Raw genomic sequence first — 20,006 nt, forward strand, 5'->3', positions numbered from 1 at the left:
AGTCCCAAACATGCTCAATGGGGGACAGATCCGGAGATCTTGCTGGCCAGGGTAGTTGACTTACACCTTCTAGAGCACGTTGGGTGGCACGGGATACATGCGGACGTGCATTGTCCTGTTGGAACAGCAAGTTCCCTTGCCGGTCTAGGAATGGTAGAACGATGGGTTCGATGACGGTTTGGATGTACCGTGCACTATTCAGTGTCCCCTCGACGATCACCAGAGGTGTACGGCCAGTGTAGGAGATCGCTCCCCACACCATGATGCCGGGTGTTGGCCCTGTGTGCCTCGGTCGTATGCAGTCCTGATTGTGGCGCTCACCTGCACGGCGCCAAACACGCATACGACCATCATTGGCACCAAGGCAAAAGCGACTCTCATCGCTGAAGACGACACGTCTCCATTCGTCCCTCCATTCTCGCCTGTCGCGACACCACTGGAGGCGGGCTGCACGATGTTGGGACGTGAGCGGAAGATGGCCTAATGGTGTGCGGGACCGTAGCCCAGCTTCATGGAGACGGTTGCGAATGGTCCTCGCCGATACCCCAGGAGCAACAGTGTCCCTAATTTGCTGGGAAGTGGCGGTGCGGTCCCCTACGGCACTGGGTAGCATCCTACGGTCTTGGCGTGCATCCGTGCGTCGCTGCGGCTTGGTCTCAGGTCGACGGGCACGTGCACCTACCGCCGACCACTGGCGACAACATCGATGTACTGTGGAGACCTCACGCCCCACGTGTTGAGCAATTCGGCGGTACGTCTACCCGACCTCCCGCATGCCCACTATATGCCCTCGCTCAAAGTCCGTCAACTGCACATACGGTTCACGTCCACGCTGTCGCGGCATGCTACCAGTGTTAAAGACTGCGATGGAGTTCCGTATGCCACGGCAAACTGGCTGACACTGACGGCGGCGGTGCACAAATGCTGCGCAGCTAGCGCCATTCGACGGCCAACACCGCGGTTCCTGGTGTGTCCGCTGTGCCGTGGGTGTGATCATTGCTTGTACAGCCCTCTCGCAGTGTCCGGAGCAAGTATGGTGGGTCGGACACACCGGTGTCAATGTGTTCTTTTTTCCATTTCCAGGGGTGTACATTTGACTGCATTATTTTCATGTGAATATTCCCTCATATCTACAAGATCAGCTTGCCATAAGTCATACGAACCTGTAATCATAGCATGCCTACGAGGGTATGTTTTGTGTGCTGGTTTGTGCAGTTCTCGAACTACTGTCTCCATACTTATTCGATTATACCTCTCTCTCTAAGCTCACAGATTATTGAAACAACCTCACTCGAATGAGCTGTATTACCTGCAGCCAGCTGATGCCATGGGCAGCCGTAGTCGATCTGTTAGCTCGTTGGGGTTGTCATAATATATATATTGCGGCATTCGATTGTTCACTGCTTTATGCTCAATGTCAATACCATCGCTTCTGCTGCTGCTTCAAGTATTAATTTATAATGGTTTTATATTTCTTGTTGCTCAGGATTTTTGTGATCTTATGTACACCAGTCACGTACAGTATTTCAAGGTACGTTTCCCTATCATTAACTGAATACTTTATAGGTTTTTTGGTAGGTCTTAGGAAAATAAGATTCATTAAGCCAGGTGTTCTCTCAAAGTGCCTATCACCCATGTGTATTGTGTCATCAATTACAGTTATAGGATGTGTACCCAACATGTACGGTCTCCCCCTACTAATGCCGAATGTTCTATCTGTCCGACCAGGGGTGGACGGAAAATGAATTCGTCAATGGCAACACCATCGTTATCGTGTGTTTTTGTTTTTCCTGAGAGCTATCGGAGAGATTGAGTCACCAGCTTAAAGGTCTCTCTTAGTGTTTGCTGTCGATCCATATGCCCTAACCTCAGCAACCGTAATTTCTCACAAACTGCTTTCCGAGCTTGAATCACTTTCTGCTTCATCGACATCTCGGTGTGTATTAATCAGACATCTCCGCGGCGTGAGGCTTTATATATACACTCATTTCTTCTTCCTCTTACTCTATACATGCCCCCCTTCTCAACAACAAGGAACTCTACATCTATTTTCCCCTTAATAGCCTCGACCTTTTCAGTTAGGTTGGCTACTTTCTTACCGATTTCATTAATTAACTCATTTAACCCATTCGCCATGCTCAGAAGAGTCTGGTAATATGCCTCTAGTTCCGTGCACATACCTCCAGCTTTATGCACGATAGCCTGAATTTTCGCATCAATTGTACACGCAAATGTTCTGTCTGTGCACATTCATTCTCTTGGGTTGAGAGCTAGACATATGTGCGAATTTGTCCATGGTGCAGCAAATGCTGATGTACTAACCTCTCTTACCATGATATATATACAAAAACTCTTTAAAGTTTCGCCTGTACCTACCAACACTCAGTTTTTTTGTTTTATCAATAACGAGAAACGCATACTGTGAATGATTCCAGCAATCAGCACGTATCTTTACAAAATCATTGAACGACATGTGAGTTCCGACATGTGCCTGGTAAATGTGTTTTAAATTAAGATTTTCTCGTTTTAAGGCTATAATGAGGTTTTCATTATCCCTAACCAACTGTTTCTGGATTGTGGAACATGTTTGGCTTAGATAAGAAACATCAGCACCCATATGACGACCGAAGCGGAAATATTTTCGAATTTGGTCTTGGTTTTCCACAGCAACATCGTCAAATATGAAGACAGTATTTGGCTTTGCTTTTTCAGATGGAGGGATATCACCGCTTTCACTGAATGTCGTGTTTGTAACACCATCTACACCATGCAATACCTCCTGCAATAGCTGATACTTGGGTTTTTGAGAATACACAAACATGCTCAAATCAGACTCCATCAACATGTCTTAGTAGCCTCATGAAGACATTAGTCTTCCCACAATTGGATTGACCTACAATAATTGCTAATATATTATCAGGAAGGAGAATCCCATTCTTCTTCTTCTTCAAGTTTTCTTTTGCGTCTTCACAGAACCAGTCTCAGACAACAAAGACCTTGTGATGAGAATGTTTCTCCCACCCTACTACTACGCCAGGTACTGACAAGTAGTTGACATATATATGAAGATGCACTTGAACGGACAGTAATATTATGTGTAGCCACTATAGCTTCATCACTTACCTGACTGAGCTGTAGTGGCTACACAGAAAAAACAGCTACGTATTTTACCCAGGAAGAGTAACTTGTTCATTCATTATCTCAATAACTGGTAAGGATTGAAAAAAATTAGTAAATGTGATACTTTGACTAATGAGAGAGGTACGAAATAAAACATATACACGGTTTGATATCATAATTTAAATATCATACATGGGATGTAATATTTCAGGAAAATCATTACACTCTTTATGACTCTTCTTCTTCGCACCTGTACATTATTTCCTAAACAAAGCTTTCTGACATGCAATAAATTCTGCGCGCATCTCACTCAAGCCAATAGATGCCTCACAGTACTCAGATTTTTCACACACACATTTAATCTGTTTCTCTTTAGGTGCAGTGTTCATGTGCAAACAAAGGTGCTGCTTCAAATCATCAACATGTACACTATGCACACGTAGGGAGTTTACAACATCATTGTATTTAGAGTCAGTCTATGCTAGGCAACCAACGTTCAGTCTCTCCAATGCAAGACACAGGGCAGTGTCCAGATCGCATAACTTCATAACTGAGGCACGCCTTAGATAAACACAGTTGTCACCTGATTTCACACATAATGCACATTCATCATACATGGGAAGTGTCACAGCAGTTAGGCAAATGTCTGGAGGAGAACGAGTTGGATATTACTCTGTAGTTATTTGTTGATTGACGTAGCGCTCTGCACGACGTATTTTGTCCCAGTCGAACTTGGGAATTGGCACTTTAACACACTTCGATACATTTTCAATTTCCATTCTCTCATAACAATCCCAGGCATGATGTGCTTCTGTACCAACTTTTTCATGTTTTGTTCCACTGAGAGTTAAATTGTACATGGAAGTGAAAAGCATGGGTACACTCGATGCCTTCTTATCCAGAGCATCTGCACTCTTTGATAGCACTATCACAGGGGTGTTCTGCTGGGATGGGTTGTATGTTGGTTGCCATTACTGTCCTCCATCCTTATGTAATTTAGGACCGCTAGCAACAGCGTTCGATGTGTTGGGGGCAAATTGCGTCTCCTCATCACACAAATCGATGACGGGATGGGCAACAGCAGCTCCTTGTCCTGCTCCAGCAAGTGAGCTATGTGTTCTACAGGATCCCACTTGGCCTCTCCTGGTTCAGACATGCTGGAGGTTTTTGCCGCCACAGGTCTAGAGGCAGCTGCAGGTCTCGACAAGATGGCAGCCAAGGCTGCTACAGGTCCGGATGTGGCAGAGATTGGCATGTTGGTGCTCAACCCCGGGAACTTGGAAACGTCGAGGGCTACTGTTGAACAAAGAGGAGGAATTATTAGACATGGACCAGTATGAGGAAACAACGAATAATAATAATAATAATAATAATAATAATAATAATAATGCTAACCACAGAGAAAGATGTGATATAGTGTACCTACGTTTCCGTTTCCTCCTGTTCTGCAGGCCCATGTCATATTGTAACTGCTGTTGACACTCAATAGTTCTTCTTCTTCTGCTGCTGCTGCTACCGACTGACTGAGTAAGACAGGTCTCAGAGCCTCCTCTGTATCCCATCCAATGACATTACCAGATACTTCCATCCTACTGGCTGAAATCTAACACATGACTGGATTAGGGGTTCCTATTGGCTCCTGCCATTTCCCTCACCCTGGACCACCATCTTGGATTACATAATGGGAGGGAAGACAGCACACTCTGGTGGCAGTACTGTGTACTAGGTCCCAACCTAGTAGTGAACATACTGTTTCTCACCATCTTGGATAACAGTACTTGCATCATCAGCTGACATCATGGCCGTCATCTTCGATTACATCACGGAACAGATGACAGCACCCTCTGGTGGTGGTAGTACTGTGTACTAGGTCAGTTGAACTCTGGACCTCATGATGAATACACTGGATGGCAGTAGTGCATCAAATTGTTTAAATAAGGACTGTATGCAAAATAAAGACTTGTGTCCAGTACAGGTTGGGTCCTTTTCCCGCCAATCCCTAGGAAGAGGTGATGGTCGAAAGACTTAGGTTAGTGGAGTTAGCCCAAGTGACTTATATTCCCACCATTTTCTTAGGTTAGTAGAGGAGTTTTGCATTGTCTTGATGGGATTGGAACTGACATTTTCTGGGGGAGGGGAGGGGAAGGGGGTTAGATTAGTGGAGGTATCCCAATTGGCCTATCTTCCCGCCAAATTCCGTCATCTTGAATGATGTCATCACCATCGTCTTGGATACATCTGGCAACAATGGAGAGTGGGGTGGTGACTGCTTTGTTCCATTACTTGGGTTGTGTGAAAGATAATTTGACAGTATTCTCCTATGGTAATAATTGAATGCACCACTCATTGCTCTCATGACAGACAAAAACGTTTCATTCAGCATCTCTCTATCTTTAGCCCACACTTTGTTTTACACCTGTTATGCGGTAATGTCTGCTTCTTTAAGTTTCTTTACAGTGACTACATACTATGGAGGTTACCTTCCATTATGAGCTATTCTATTGAGTACAAATCTGTCCAGTGCATGATCAACTATTCTTTTAAACTTGAACCATAGTTCCTCTACATGCTCTTGCCTGTGCTGACAGTTTCAAGTTCCTCATTTAGGTATGACGCTACTGATTTTTTATCTAGTTTATACAAAATATATATCTTTCTACTTGTTTTAGTTGTCCTTTGTACTTTGGTAACCATTGTTGCCACAAACACATCATAGTCACTGATACCAGTTTCAATGTGATTGTCCTCAAAGCAATCAGATCTATTTGTTGCCTTTAGATCCAATATATTTCCATAATGAGTGGTGTTCTTAACTAGGTCTTCTAGGCAGTTTTCAGATAAGGCATTTAGTAATGTTTCACAAAATCTCTTATGACCCCCACCACTAACAAAACTGAAATTTTCCCAATTAATTTGTGGTTGATTTAAGTCTAAAAAATGGTTCAAATGGCTCTGAGTACTATGGGACTTAACATCTGTGGTCATCAGTCCCCTAGAACTTAGAACTACTTAAACCTAACTAACCTAAGGACATCACACACATCCATGCCCGCGGCAGGATTCGAACCTGCGACCGTAGCAGTCGCGCAGTTCCGGACTGAGCGCCTTAACCACTAGACTGGTGGGCGAACGAAGGATCCAGTTATCATTTGATAGCTACCATTGATACGACTCTTGCCCAAAAAATCTCGAATACAGCTTCAATTTCCATCTCGGTGGATTTTAATTATTTCGATCTTGCATTTATAATTGTGGGTTTCCTACACCTATCGTTATCTGGATTGAATGGAGAGTCGCCTAATATATAAAAAAAACCTTGTGTGCACCTCTTAGCACATCTTACACAGTCAGCTATCTGAGTGGCAGCCTCTGATGTGTAGTGCACAGCTGGGCCATTAAAGTGCACCCTACAATTCTCAGTCCTATGGCCCAAGTTCAAGAAGTTGCAGCATACTCTGTCACAGAACCGAGGAAGTATCTGGTTCAGTCCTTCCACTCGACTCATAAGCAAGGGGCCACGATCAGTTCCGAGGACAATGCAAAAAATTCTGAGCTTCTTCTAAAGTCCGTGCACAAGTCTGGTCTTCTCAACATTCTGTGCCAGTCGCTGGAATGACCCAAGTATGACCTTCAAGCCCAGATGGCATGCAGCATTTGTTCCAACGTGCGCCACAATCTGCAGTTGATTGCACCCTGTTCCCTCAAGGGCTTCTTCAGTAACCTCTTCAACATATTGAATGAGGCCCCCAGTCATACACAATGAGTGCAAATGATGTCCCTTCTTGTATCATCATTCTGTTCTGCTGTTGTAGCAATCAGATGACTTGATCGTAACGGTACTGAGACATTAACAATGTATATGACAGTCGGAAAAGTTAGTGTCAGTTATGGCGTATGTCACCAAAGTATTAGAACAGCGCTATGGTTGCATGCTGAAGAGTATCAATATCGGGTCAAGCACTCTGACTTTGCAGAGATTATAACAAACGTTTTGGAAACTGGAAGTAAGAAGAATAAAACATACGAAGGAAAAAAGAAAGGTAACTGATGAAAGAAGTAAAACAAACAGTTTAACAGCAGTAACCCAGAACGTAAAAGTCACTAACAGTGGAATTCTCTTGACACGAACAGGAGCTCGGTGTTCCAATTATATTTAGAAGCTTTACATACCACTGTGGTCAGGATTGTAAGAGTATTCGATTGTATTATTCTTTGTTTGCCAGCTGTCAGACGTTAAAAATGTACGCGAGCTTCCTCAGTACAATGCATGAAGCAATGTGCTGAATCACTCTGGCACATTTGCCGAAAGCAGTATCTCGACAATACTGAAAATCATATTTTTGTGCTGCAAAATCAGATGCTATTTGAATTTCATTCTTGAATCCAGTAATATGTGCGGGTGTGTTATAACCAAGCTGATTGCCAAGAATATTGAAGTATAGGCCGATACACTGGAGCAGACAGCTGGTTCAGTACGAAAACTCTATTTTCTAATTTCATGTCGATGTCACTGCAGAGAGTCCTTATAGAGTCTATTATTATGCTTGGATATATTTTATAGTGGCGGAAGAAATACACGTCAAAAGGCTATACGTATTTTGTTGTTTTTGGCGGAATTGTGATGCATTCAATGTCTTTACCCGCAAAATAATCATTTGCTATTTTTGTGTCCTTGTGAGCACTCCAAGAATCACAAAGTAGTATACATTTTTTGTTATTTGCGACACTGTCATTAACAACATTCACGAGAAAGGGTTCTGAATGGTCTTTTGACATTTTACCTCTTGCGCTATAATTCGATCTACGAATGATGACGGTTCGCGCAGTTGGGGAAACGGACGGTGATTGCATTGTTGCCACTTCCAAGCGACAGTTGCGGTAACATGCATACACTTGATTTGTTCTTGAGGAAAGCCTGTATCCTGTATATTATGTCTCTCATTAGCTTTTATAGAATTTGTCGCTTATCACCACCATCAGCCATGATAATTCGCCACAAAATGTGTAAAAATACAGTAAATAACTCGCTACGATCACGGTTAGTGCTCACATTGGGTACGACATTCACAGGAGAGCGTTCTGGACACTACTGAACTCTCAATAGCTGTCGCAGAATCCGTGACGTAGGTGCATAGAATAAGTCTAAACCAGACTCTCATCGTTTGTGACTCCAACTATAGCCTCCAAATGTATGTTTGATGGGAGGTTGTCAACAATAGCCTTTATAACTTTTCGTCCGAAGGTTTTTTCCCTGAAGGCAAATACACCGTTTTTTTTGTTAGGTGTCCCACTCACTGATAGTCCAACATCTGTTATATAACTACGAGATGTATTGTGTGCAGATTTGACCAAGCCAACCTTTAATTTTTGCCCCTTTTCTACATAGTGCCGCATCAGAAGTTAGTTCATAATTAAATCTACATTGTTAAGCGTACCAAATGCAGTGTGGATGTATCTGGAAACCTGCAGTTTTCTGGTTTAGTTCTTAGACAAAATGGATCCGAAATTGGCGAATATCTTCCTGCACATCTCTGGCTCTCATGAAAGTAGTGATGCGTCTACGGCACATTCTGTATTCTTTCTTGGGACATGCTACGAAAGCCGTAGAACATGTACATTTTTGGACACAATTTCTTTTATTTTTCACTCCGCCCAAAATTTCGTGTACCAGTAAAGGAAACATTTTCCTTCATTCCCTGCTATGGCAGACTGGGATAGAATGTGTTGTTTTACCTCCAGTCATTTGCTTGCCTTGTTTGCTCGAAATAGATGTTCATTACGTTTTTCATCTCCACACAATCAAGAATTACTTTCTTGTGATTTTTAATGATAGATGTCTTCAGTAATGATTTTTAGGTCGCAAATTTAAGTGGAAGTGTCTGATAATAATCATAAATACGTTCAAGACGTCCTTCCGAAAGATTTGTTATAATGCTAACGGTATCGGATTTCTTTTCTGGTGGCATTTCATAAGTCACCCGAACTGTTAACTTCTCTACAAGGAGTACTGTCTTCGACACTGAGACCAGCACTACGCTATTGTTCGCGTTATCCTCTACAAAGTCGTTTTCTTCGTTAACTATCCTATCTAACGTAACTTCAGTTGATCAGTCAAATGAATGTTCTTGTTTCTGAATAATTATATACACCGTAAATACACCATATACACACCATAAATACTGCGAAAGTGTCATCATCCTGTCCTATACCGTCCCACGTTGTATAAATTTGGATATCGCCATCTTAACTTGGGTGCCACAATATTCAAAACGTTCCGAACATTAATGATTCCATTCATTTATTATCTAATGTATGACAGTACTGACATACGTATAATAAAACACGTCAGCTACGTACTGAGGTAACTGATTGAGTGGAGTGTTGAGTCCCTGTGCTTGAATACTGCAAGCGCTGTTGTGCACAAAGCAAGAAAAACACAATTACACGCCGTCGCAGGTGTTATTAGAAATGTGTGATGGGCCATTGTATAAAAATGTTTACATGCAAATTCCTGTTCCAGCCGAGATACGTTCCTGGTAAGAGGTATCTCGAAAGTACGAGAGAAATCTGTCAAAAAAGTGTTCTGCGAACAATACATTCCATCTTGCTTCATCGTCTTCACATTTCTCTGCATCTACAGCTTCATGACAATGACTCCGAAAATTTGTTACAATTCTGCAAAGTGATGTGACATATCTCTGCAACATTATGGTTAAGGACGAAGCATTGTTTTCAAAATATGGGCAACTCAATATTTTCAGTGCCCACTAATTGGTAGCAGAATATTTATGGTGACTGAAAGAACTGGATACAAACCATACTCTTGGTCTTTCGAAGTCTGGGGTGTGTTTTACAAGACCCGCATCATTTGTCCCTGTTTTATTAATGGGAATCAAGATACTCTCAAGTACCTCGAGTTTTTACGATATGCCGTTGCCACAGTTATTCGAGTACATTCCACTGGACATAAGGCAACCAGTGTGGTACCAAAGTGGCTAATGTCCGTCCCATTCCACACATGTAATGACAGACCCTTATAAGAACATTCGACAACATGGGAACGGTCGTTCAGCAGACGCAAAATGGTCTGTGAACTCGTCAGTCTTAACAGTTCTTTACTTTTATCTGTAGCGAAAATTAAAGCAGGCGGTTGTAATCTCACCCCCCTCCTTCCTAATTCCAGCTATGGTCCACAATAACCAAAGTCTTTTACGAAAATTTGAGAGGAGCGAAGATTACAGTAGACTTCATAGTTTCATGTAGAGTTGGCTCCAGATCTTGTCTATGGGTCTGATTCTTGAAGCTGAAATTCTCACATTTTAGATGCTCGTGGTTGAATTGATCAAAATAAATTTCAAGATCGTTGTTGCAGAATTTTTGTTGATACGTTAATATATTTTGTTACATTTTATTATATCATACAGTCTTTTGACTTTTCACATTAATAAATCCGAAATTACATTGTTCACCCAAAATACAAAAATGTGTCCTATAACATCACAGGCATGCTTACTACTACTTCACTCTTCGTTAATAACAATTTTTCTTGACAAATGAATTTCCATTAATTTCGATTATTATTTCGAAATGAATCCAGATATAAACAAAATAAACAGTATTAGATTGTGTAATAATAACAGGAATTTTAAGTGTTCCAAATAATTCGTAATTTCAAACTTTTCTAAAAAAATATTTTTAATTGCACAATCAGAGCTAGTACTTACTGATTGTAATATCAAAAATAAAGTAATGTCTCTTCATAAATTTTAGCTTGCAAGGTAACATATTGTGTATAAAATCATATGTAAGTTTTCAGTAAAGCAGCTGAGATAAAACTGACCTATCCAAAATTCGAAAAATAATTCGGTTTCAACAAATACTGTGGAGGAACAATAATACTAGAGGGCGAAGTCTGGTTACACGATCTACTAGGAAACACTGACGACTCCCGAAGATATGAACTGCCTTATAACACGGGCGAATGTTGCTGTAAACTCCATTAGAAATTCAACGTGGAGTATTGTTACTCCAAGATCGTTTTACACGGCGTAGTATGCTCAAAGTCAACATTTTTGCACTTGGTATCGCAGACCTGAAAATAAACATGCTAACCGTACCTGATTTATGTGCTTGCTAGCAACTGGTATGACAGGACAGACGTTTGTGGGACTCCGTCTCTGATGGTCAGACAGTAGTTTGTGGCGCTGTTATCTTGATGCTATTTGATCTACGAGGGCTGTCCACAAAGTACATTACGTTTTCGTTTGTGTCTGTTGGGGGCGGGGCTGGTGCAGCCATCTTGGTGTCATGCCATTCCACCGTTCAGTCGGCATCCTGCCGTGCTAGTGAGAGGTTCATGCAGTACTCCACTGAGTTACTGTGATAGTTTGAAATGTCAGCGTTAATTGAAAGTACCGCGAAATGTGAAGTGCGTCCCGTAATAAGGTTTCTGACTGCAAAAAAACTGTACACGATAGAAATCTATCGGCAGCTTTGTGAAGTGTATGGGGACAACATAATCACTGAAGGTGGAGTGTGTCAAATTTAAAAATGTCCGAACTAACGTTCACGACGAAGAACGAAGTGGAAAACCCAGCATAGTGACTGCCGAACTTGTCGAAAACGTCGATGCCGCGGTCTGTGAAAACCGTAATTTCACAATAACGGAACTCTCTACGTGTTTTCCACAAATTTCATGAAGTTTGTTGCACGAAATCATTACTGAAAAGCTTAGTTACCACAAGTTTTGTGCAAGATGGATACCAAAAATCTTGACAGAGATTCACAAAAACCAGCGAATCGCTGCAGCGTTAACGTTTTTGGACGCTCACGAGAAAGATGGCGACTCACTACTCGATTGCATCGTTACTGGTGACGAAACATGGGTTAAGCATGTGAACTGCGAGACAAATTGCAGTCAATGCAGTGGGGGCACACAAATTCCCCCCAAAAACCCAAGAAATGCATGCAGACAATGTCGCCATGGAAGGTGACGGCGACTGTCTTTTGGAACGGAAAAGGTGTGATTTTTGTGGATTTCCTGGAAAGTGTCACTACAATAAACTCTCAAAGGTATTGCCAAACTCTGCACAACCTCAGAAGAGCAATACAAAACAAGCGCAGGGGAAAGTTGGGCTCAAAGATCTTTCTGATTCACGACAACGCCCGGGCCCACACGGCAAACGCCACTCGTGAAGTTCTTGAATCTTTTAAGTGGGAGTTGTTTCCTCATCCGCCGTACAGTCCCGACCTGGCAACGAGCGACTTCCACTTATTCCCAGCAATGAAGAAGTGGTTGGCTATGCAGCGTTTTGATGACAACGCACAGCTTCAAGGTAACCACGTGGTTCAAGGCGTAGGCGGCCGAATTTTACGACGAAGGAATTTCCAAGCTCGTCCATCGCTACGATAAGTTTCTTAATTTAAATGGCAACTATGTAGAAAATTAGTATTTACGTGTGGCTTTCATCTGTACATAATAAAAAATATTCCAATACTTTATTTATTTTTAATTCCAAAACGTAATTTACTTTGTGGATAGCCCTCGTAGTTCTCTTTGAAGCTCCCTTCAAATGTCATAGAAAATATTATACAGTTCCATTAGGGAAAAAAAACAAAGTCGGTGTCGTAATCCAGTGACTGTGAACGATAACAATTACTTGCGAAAGTAAGGAAAAAAAGTCACATTGTCGACTATGATGACGATGATGATGTCCCATACTCCTTTACAGAGAAGAAGGGCAAGGTCCTAGTGGAGGTGGTTTGCCATTGCCTTCTTCCGACCGTAATGGGGATGAATGGTGATGATGAAGACTGCACAACAACACCTAGTCATCTCGACGCAGGTGAAAATCCCTGACCCCACCGGGGAACGACCCCGGGACCCTGTGCTCGGGAAACGAGAACACTACCGGGAGCCCATGATACCTTGGCGATAACCATAGCTCGATATGTTTATTAATTTTTGATATATTTGGAGTGGCCTGTCTTAGTTGCCTCAGCCTATAGAGCTTGGATGAAACCCACAACAGAAAATATTTATTTCTGTGTGCTAAATTAAATATTTATGGATGCTTTAGATCCAAAGACTCTGACAAACATGTAGGCTATGCTAACAGGCAGGTAGGAACAGGTTTCTTGACGTTGAGTTTTAGAGTGTCCCTCTATACTCCATACTTCGAGAGAAAAGCACTGAGGGCTGGCTGCGCAGTTGCCTGTATTCGACACAAGCGGGTAGCAAGCCAGTGGCGGGGGCAGCAGGGTGACAGAACTTCCTGTCTCACCCTCCAGCCTGCGGATATACTCGGCTGCTTCAGAACCTAACAATGCTGCGTCATTCATTGCAGCTTTCCTGTAGGGGCAGAATTCTGCTGACCGATGTGTTCCTTGATGGAATATTTTTCCAAATGCGCTACCAGTGTTTCTCACCTTACACAAACACACATTAAATATTTTCTTTAATGTTGTTGCAGCCATTTAACTGCAACAATTTTCATTTTGTTGTTATATGGTTCAGATTTCACTGTATTTCATATCAGTCTGAGTACTTTCGACATATAATTAAGTTACTGTACTTGAAAATGGCCTATGGCCGAAACCTGAATCGTATAGCAATAACTAAAAAGAATTACAATGACTATGGTTCCAACTAAAATAAAAATTACGCACAATCAGATTTTCAACATTAACAAGGTAAAGCAATTTCCACAAATTTTATGTGTAAAATATCGAATAAGAACGTTACCTCTATTTTTCGTGTGGGAGAGCGGAAACCCCAAACTCATCGTCATCTGATTGCTCATCTCTTGTCACGACCACATTGTCTTCGGTATTTTCGCAGCTGCTGTCCTCATCGTCTGATAAGAAAATTACAATATTATGAATGGATTCATCTCTTACACCTTCCTGGCGTTATTCGTGTGACAGCCTCATTTACTAGCCTCTCTGTGTCTCGCAAAGTAAAGGTTTTGTTTCGCTCCGAAACATCTGCTTTTATTTGAGCCTAGATGAGTTCAATCACATTGTAATGGCAGTGGTACGGTGGAAGACATATAAGTTTGTGGCCGTGGTTCTCTGCTAAAGTATCAGTCACATAATGCATCTTCTGTGGCTTGTATTGTTTCACTAATTCCAGAAGTTCCGCTTTCTGCATATTCTGTTGAAAGCCTATTTTACTATCTTTCAACCAGCTGACTATTTCGTCTCACCTTGCAGCAGCTGTTGGTGCCTTATTTAATTGTACAGACTGGTCCATTACAAAAACACTACCAGAACTGACGTTTGGTAGCAAGTGAATAACGAACAAGTCTTTGAATGTATCTGCATTCATCTCTTTGTGGCAGCCGACAGTTTTTTTTTTTCTGGTACATCGTCACAGAACTGGGCACGAAACCGTTCATAAAGTCATTAGTCTCCTCCCTTACCAGTTGATACACTCATAGTTCCATGGCGCGTGTCGTCTGTCCATGCAACGGAACGTGCATGACGCACGTTGACCCATGTTTCGTCGATCTGTATTACATTTTCTGGATTCACTGCTACCAACTCGTGCAGGAAATGACATCTCCATGGTACAATGTGTCCACGTTCCATTACTATCTTTCGTCCTGAGAACTTTTTCCAACAGAAGCCACTTTTTTTCAAAACACTGGAGAGACTTGTCGTTCTGCCTGTAAACAAACCACTGTCCAACAGTGATACCATCAACTTTTTAAGTGTCAGACACTCCTTCCTGGTGTAGTATTCGTATATGTGTTGCCTGATAGCACTTTCGTCAAAATTGTCTTTTTCAGTCACATGCCACAATTTCTTCCTTGACTTTCCAGGCCTCACAATAACAGGGATCACAGCTGAATTGGCAGCCTCTTTATCATTTGTGACTCTCTTCACTGTCGCTGTAGAGACGTTCAATGCATCTGCCAGTCTGTCAACCACTTCACTCACTGATATCTAAGGCCCACCATTGTCTCTTTCCCTTTCAAAGTAAACACGCAATATGTATATACATTGATGTGCTTGAGATTTCAGCGCAGCTCCTTTCCCAAAAGCCTTCTTCTCTGCACTACAAGCAACCATTTTCCACTTATATCCACTTTTTCACTTACACTCATGGCAAGAAACTCCCAGCAGTAGCGGAATGCACATGTATACACACAAACCCAAACGTAGCACGTGGCACAACTGACTGAAACCAGCGGTCGCCCAGCACTATGGCAACACTGGAGCGCTGGGTAACACAAACAAAAGCTCACGATATGACTGGCCGTCGTAGATGCGCGAAGCACTTGCGCCAAGGCTGCGTCAATGGTCGTAGCTCTTCTCTCGCTGTATGGAGTTCAGTTTCCTGCATCTTTGCACTAACAAACAGTGACGAAACGGATAGTGGTGAACGAAATGAGCGTTTGTGTTGCGCAGGCGTGGCTGTACAAGCTGACGGCCGTTCAGAAGACGCGGGCGAACAAGCGAGACCGCAACGTGTACCTGTCGCAGCTGGCACTGGCCATGGGTGACGGGGAACTCAGTGGGCCTTTCGTCAGCAGACCGCCAGAGGGCAACCTGCCCGCACCCTCAAGCGTCTTTGGCCCGCCGCAACCACAGATAGAGGTACGCTTCTCGCCTGACGAACTTGTTTCGATCACCTTTCATCTTTAGTGTAAAATTCTGTAGTACTGCATACAATAAGCTGCTGTCTTGGAAACTCAGAGTTTGCGTGTAGAATATAGTGTGAGGTTCGGGATGCACACTATTTCTTTATAAAGAGATCGTTTTGTGTATTGCATACCTCACAATGGGTGAGTCTGTCGCCGTTGTTACTATACATGCTGAATATAAATATCGTTAATTATGTCTGACATCCATATTACAGTTACCTCCAACAGTTCTTCCTGAGTTTGACACGTGAAGCTTATAATGATAGGAATATTGGTACGCTTCATGAAGTGCAGGCTAAGCACTTGTGTGTCATTCCTGCAAATCCTCTCCTGTGGTGACTTGTGGCTCCACTTGCTCGATTGGCTTTTGGTGATCTGTAAAGTTGAGTCTCTTGTTTCGTCAGTCAGAGCTGGCGGGTTATTATGATCGTAACAGACTTCGTTAGAGGGATGATGAGTTGATGGCTGAATATTAATGATTTGGTATTGCACCTATGTCTGGAATTCTTAGGATGCGTGTTGTAATGACGGTACCATAGGACTGTCCATTTCCGACAGCATTGCTCACTTACCCTCTTCATTTCCGGCAATTTTCTTCTCGTGAGTCTGCACTAGCAAGAGTAACCCCTCTGCGCAGCACATAGGTGTTGTTCTGACAGCATCAAGCAACATAATGAATGGCATCTCCTTCCTGAATTACAGGTTGCTCCTTTGGACAAATTACATCGCTCCCCCTTAGAATTCCGAAATAACTTCGCAGCCAGTGCCGGAGGACCAACGGTGCCAAACGGCTGTCGTGTCATTCTCTGCTGTACGGCGTCATCTGGGTGCTTTAGTATAGTTGGGCATGGTGTTAGTACATCGCTCTCCTATCCACTGTCAGCGCCACAACTCCTCGATAAAGCAGCCCCTCCGCTGACGACACAAGGCTGAATACACTCCGTACCTATCCTGACAGTACTGGGGACTGAACTGGAACCCTCCAGACTGCAATCATTTCCTCTGAATTCTCAGCTTCAGAGGTAGACTGAATCCGTCTATAAGTCATTTACAAAGAGGCCACAGTCCTTTGGCTGGAGAAAATGGTTCAAATGGCTCTGAGCACTATGGGACTCAACTGCTGTGGTCATTAGTCCCCTAGAACTTAGAACTACTTAAACCTAACTAACCTAAGGACATCACACACATCCATGCCCGAGGCAGGATTCGAACCTGCGACCGTAGCAGTCGCACGGCTCCGGACTGCGCACCTAGAACCGCTTTGGCTGGAGATTTCATGGCAAAATTTTAAAAAAAAATCAAAGAGAAAGTGACAGTATAGTACGTTACAAGATAACTGAAAGAACCATAGCTTAAAGGTGACGGGAATGTCAAACTGAACGAAAACCTTAGAGCAGGATCTGATGTTGGATTAGTAATTTATGTGAAACAGTTGAAACTATAAAAAAGAAATTTTTCAGCCTGAAACAAGGAAAAGGAAGCTGCAAAGGAAATACAGGAACATAATTAATGGCATAAACGATCACAGTTGAAAGTACACGATACTAGAAGCAAAAAAGTAGTAAACATGGGCTATAAATTGCATACCTTTAGGGCTGTGAGCACTTGTTAATCTTCGCTACTGTGAAACACATCTTTTTTACTGAACATGTGCTCATAGCTAGACAATATTTTCTTGTTTGGGTCTGTACAATCTCCTTCAACAACATGGAAAGCAAAGAATTTGCAGTAGATGATAGTTCGAATGGCTCTGAGCACTATGGGACTTAACTTCTGAGGTCATCAGTCCCCTAGAGCTTAGAACTACTTAAACCTAACTAACCTAAGGACATCACACACATCCATGCCCGAGGCAGGATTCGAACCTGCGACCGTAACGGCCGCGCGGTTCCAGACTGAAGCGCCTTGCAGATGGTGAGGTGATGTTATCCAAGAATGACTAGTATCGTGTACTTTGAACTGCGTGTATTTACGCCATTAATTATGGTACACACTGCACAGAAGACTGAACAAAATTATCAAGGGGAAAATCAAGTAAGTGAAAGAATAAGTAATGGAACAAAAATTCTCTGAACTGCAATCTGACAAAATAAAGTTTATAACAACTTCAGTGTTTAGAAGAAAGTAAAAGAAATAACTGTGAACTTCCTTACGGTTTGGCATCAGTAATATTGACGACACTTAGGAAGCAGCTCCAGCGTCCCAGGTCTGTTAATTAGCGTCTTCCACGTATTTTTGTCAATGTATAACCTTCACGGATGATATCATGCAAACGTCCTTCCTCTGGCAGGTAAGTCATTTTTGACCAAGTCTATCTAAATGGTTTCTGACTCTTTTTTCCTTTTCTGACTCGTTTTCCTTCCTCCTCTCGGTACGTATTTATTCTGGCTGTTCTTGTAAGCTCCAGCCTGATTACAACCCCTTATCACCATAGTCGGGATGCGCTGATTCGGTCTAAAAGGGATATCTTGGCTCCGGCTTTCTTTGTCGTCTACTCATTTCTTTACTTACCCATCTTTGTCTTCTGAATTGTGGATCTCAGGAATTTTTTTTTTCTGATGCCTGGGGTATCGATTACTGTCTTTTTGTGAGGTTGCATGCTTAGTTACAATAGCTCAATACTTGTATAAAGTAGCCGTTGAATATAACAGATTTTGCATTTCTGGGAACACGTCGTCCGTAAAAGGATTTTTAGTTGTTGGTACAATTCATAACTGTTTGGCACTCTGTTGGTAACCTCCTGTATAATTGAATTATTCGTGGAAATCGTACTTCCGTGGTATGAAAGACACATTCTATAGGGTGAGCTCCTAGTTTTACATTTATGGTGTGCCCATCTCTGTTGACAGTGTCTTGACTTGCTCGATGTGGGTTTAACATTCCTAGAACTGTGATTTCCACACATTGATTCTGGCCTGAACTTCCTCTTCTGTTTCACCCCAGATCATGACTTCATAAGCAAAATAATGAAAGGAAATAACTCTCACTTCATTTCCGCTGTTCATACAGTAAAACTTCATAACCAAGCATGAGGTTTTGGTTTATTACTGCTTTACTACTAACTCAATTGAAACTTCCTGGCAGATTAAAACTGTGTGCCCGACCGAGACTCGAACTCGGGACCTTTGCCTTTCGCGGGCAAGTGCTCTACCAACTGAGCCACCGAAGCAAGACTCACGCCCGGTACTCACAGCTTTACTTCTGCCAATACCTCGTCTCCTACCTTCCAAACTTTACAGAAGCTCTCCTGCGAAACTTGCAGAACTAGCACTCCTGAAAGAAAGGATATTGCGGAGACATGGCTTAGCCACAGCCTGGGGGATGTTTCCAGAATGAGATTTTCACTCTGCAGCGGAGTTTGCGCTGATATTCTACTAACTCAATTCCCAACACATTTTGCGGACAGTACCCACGTATACCTTGGCTGTAAATGCAAAATTATATTTTTATACTACAGAAATAGTTCAGGAGATATGACATCAAAAAATAATGAGGTTCGTGAATAACTAGCTTTTCTTGAAAAGGAGCGCAAATTACTCATGCTATACTCATCCAGTATCTGATACTGAGATCAAGCAGAAAACTTTAAACATAGTTTGAAACATTTTGTAAGATTTTTTCACTTATAGCTCATAAAATAATGATCAAAACTAAATGATCGATGTTCATGTGATAAAACTTCATTTCATTACTTTATGCTACTAATTCTATTCGCTACACATTGTGCAGACTTTGCAGTTATTATCCACACACACTAGTCAAAATAACTACAAATTTATATAATTGTTGGTGCATACTATAGGAGAAAAAATAGGTTTTCATAAAATGTAAATACTTCTTATTAACGGTTGCGTATGTGCTTACAAACCAATTTTTTTTTTTTTTTTTTTTTTTTTTTTTTTTTTTTTTTTTTTTTTTTTTTTTTTTTTTTGCAATGTAGTACCCCTATAACTACCATATATAACCTACGAAGACCGACCTGAAAAAATTAACTTTAGTGCCATTAGAAGTGACACTCTACATCGTACAGAAATATGAGGTACTATTCATGTATTTAGCATAGAGTTTATATAGCTTGTTGTTTGTAACGGAACTGTTTTTAGTATTTCCGTATAATTTAACGTCCAGTATATTTAATGATTTGTGACGAAGTGGTTCTGATTTTCATTAATGTGTGAGTGAATAATCGGGCACTAATAACGTGGATAATTATTGATTTTCGTCTTCAGCCGTAAA

At 42.0% G+C, this 20,006-nt stretch overlaps 1 protein-coding gene and 1 non-coding gene across 3 annotated transcripts in view; one reads left to right on the top strand and one right to left on the bottom strand.

Annotated features, from left to right (window-relative positions):
• Positions 1 to 20,006, top strand: part of LOC126344411 (uncharacterized) — a 244,382-nt gene that overhangs the window by 24,466 nt on the left and 199,910 nt on the right. Inside the window, exon 2 of one of the 2 annotated variants that reach the window (XM_050002017.1) lies at positions 15,535 to 15,723. The exons of the other annotated variant lie outside the window; for it this stretch is intronic. Within the exon in view, the coding sequence (XP_049857974.1) occupies positions 15,535 to 15,723 (189 nt within the window). The remainder of the gene's footprint in view (positions 1 to 15,534; positions 15,724 to 20,006) is intronic. 2 annotated transcript variants of the gene reach the window in all.
• Positions 18,866 to 18,940, bottom strand: Trnas-cga (transfer RNA serine (anticodon CGA)). The gene has a single exon. It is a non-coding gene; the product is annotated as a tRNA-Ser (tRNA).

The sequence above is a fragment of the Schistocerca gregaria genome, chromosome 1, assembly GCF_023897955.1.
Source record: "Schistocerca gregaria isolate iqSchGreg1 chromosome 1, iqSchGreg1.2, whole genome shotgun sequence".
Taxonomy (NCBI): Eukaryota; Metazoa; Arthropoda; class Insecta; order Orthoptera; family Acrididae; genus Schistocerca; species Schistocerca gregaria.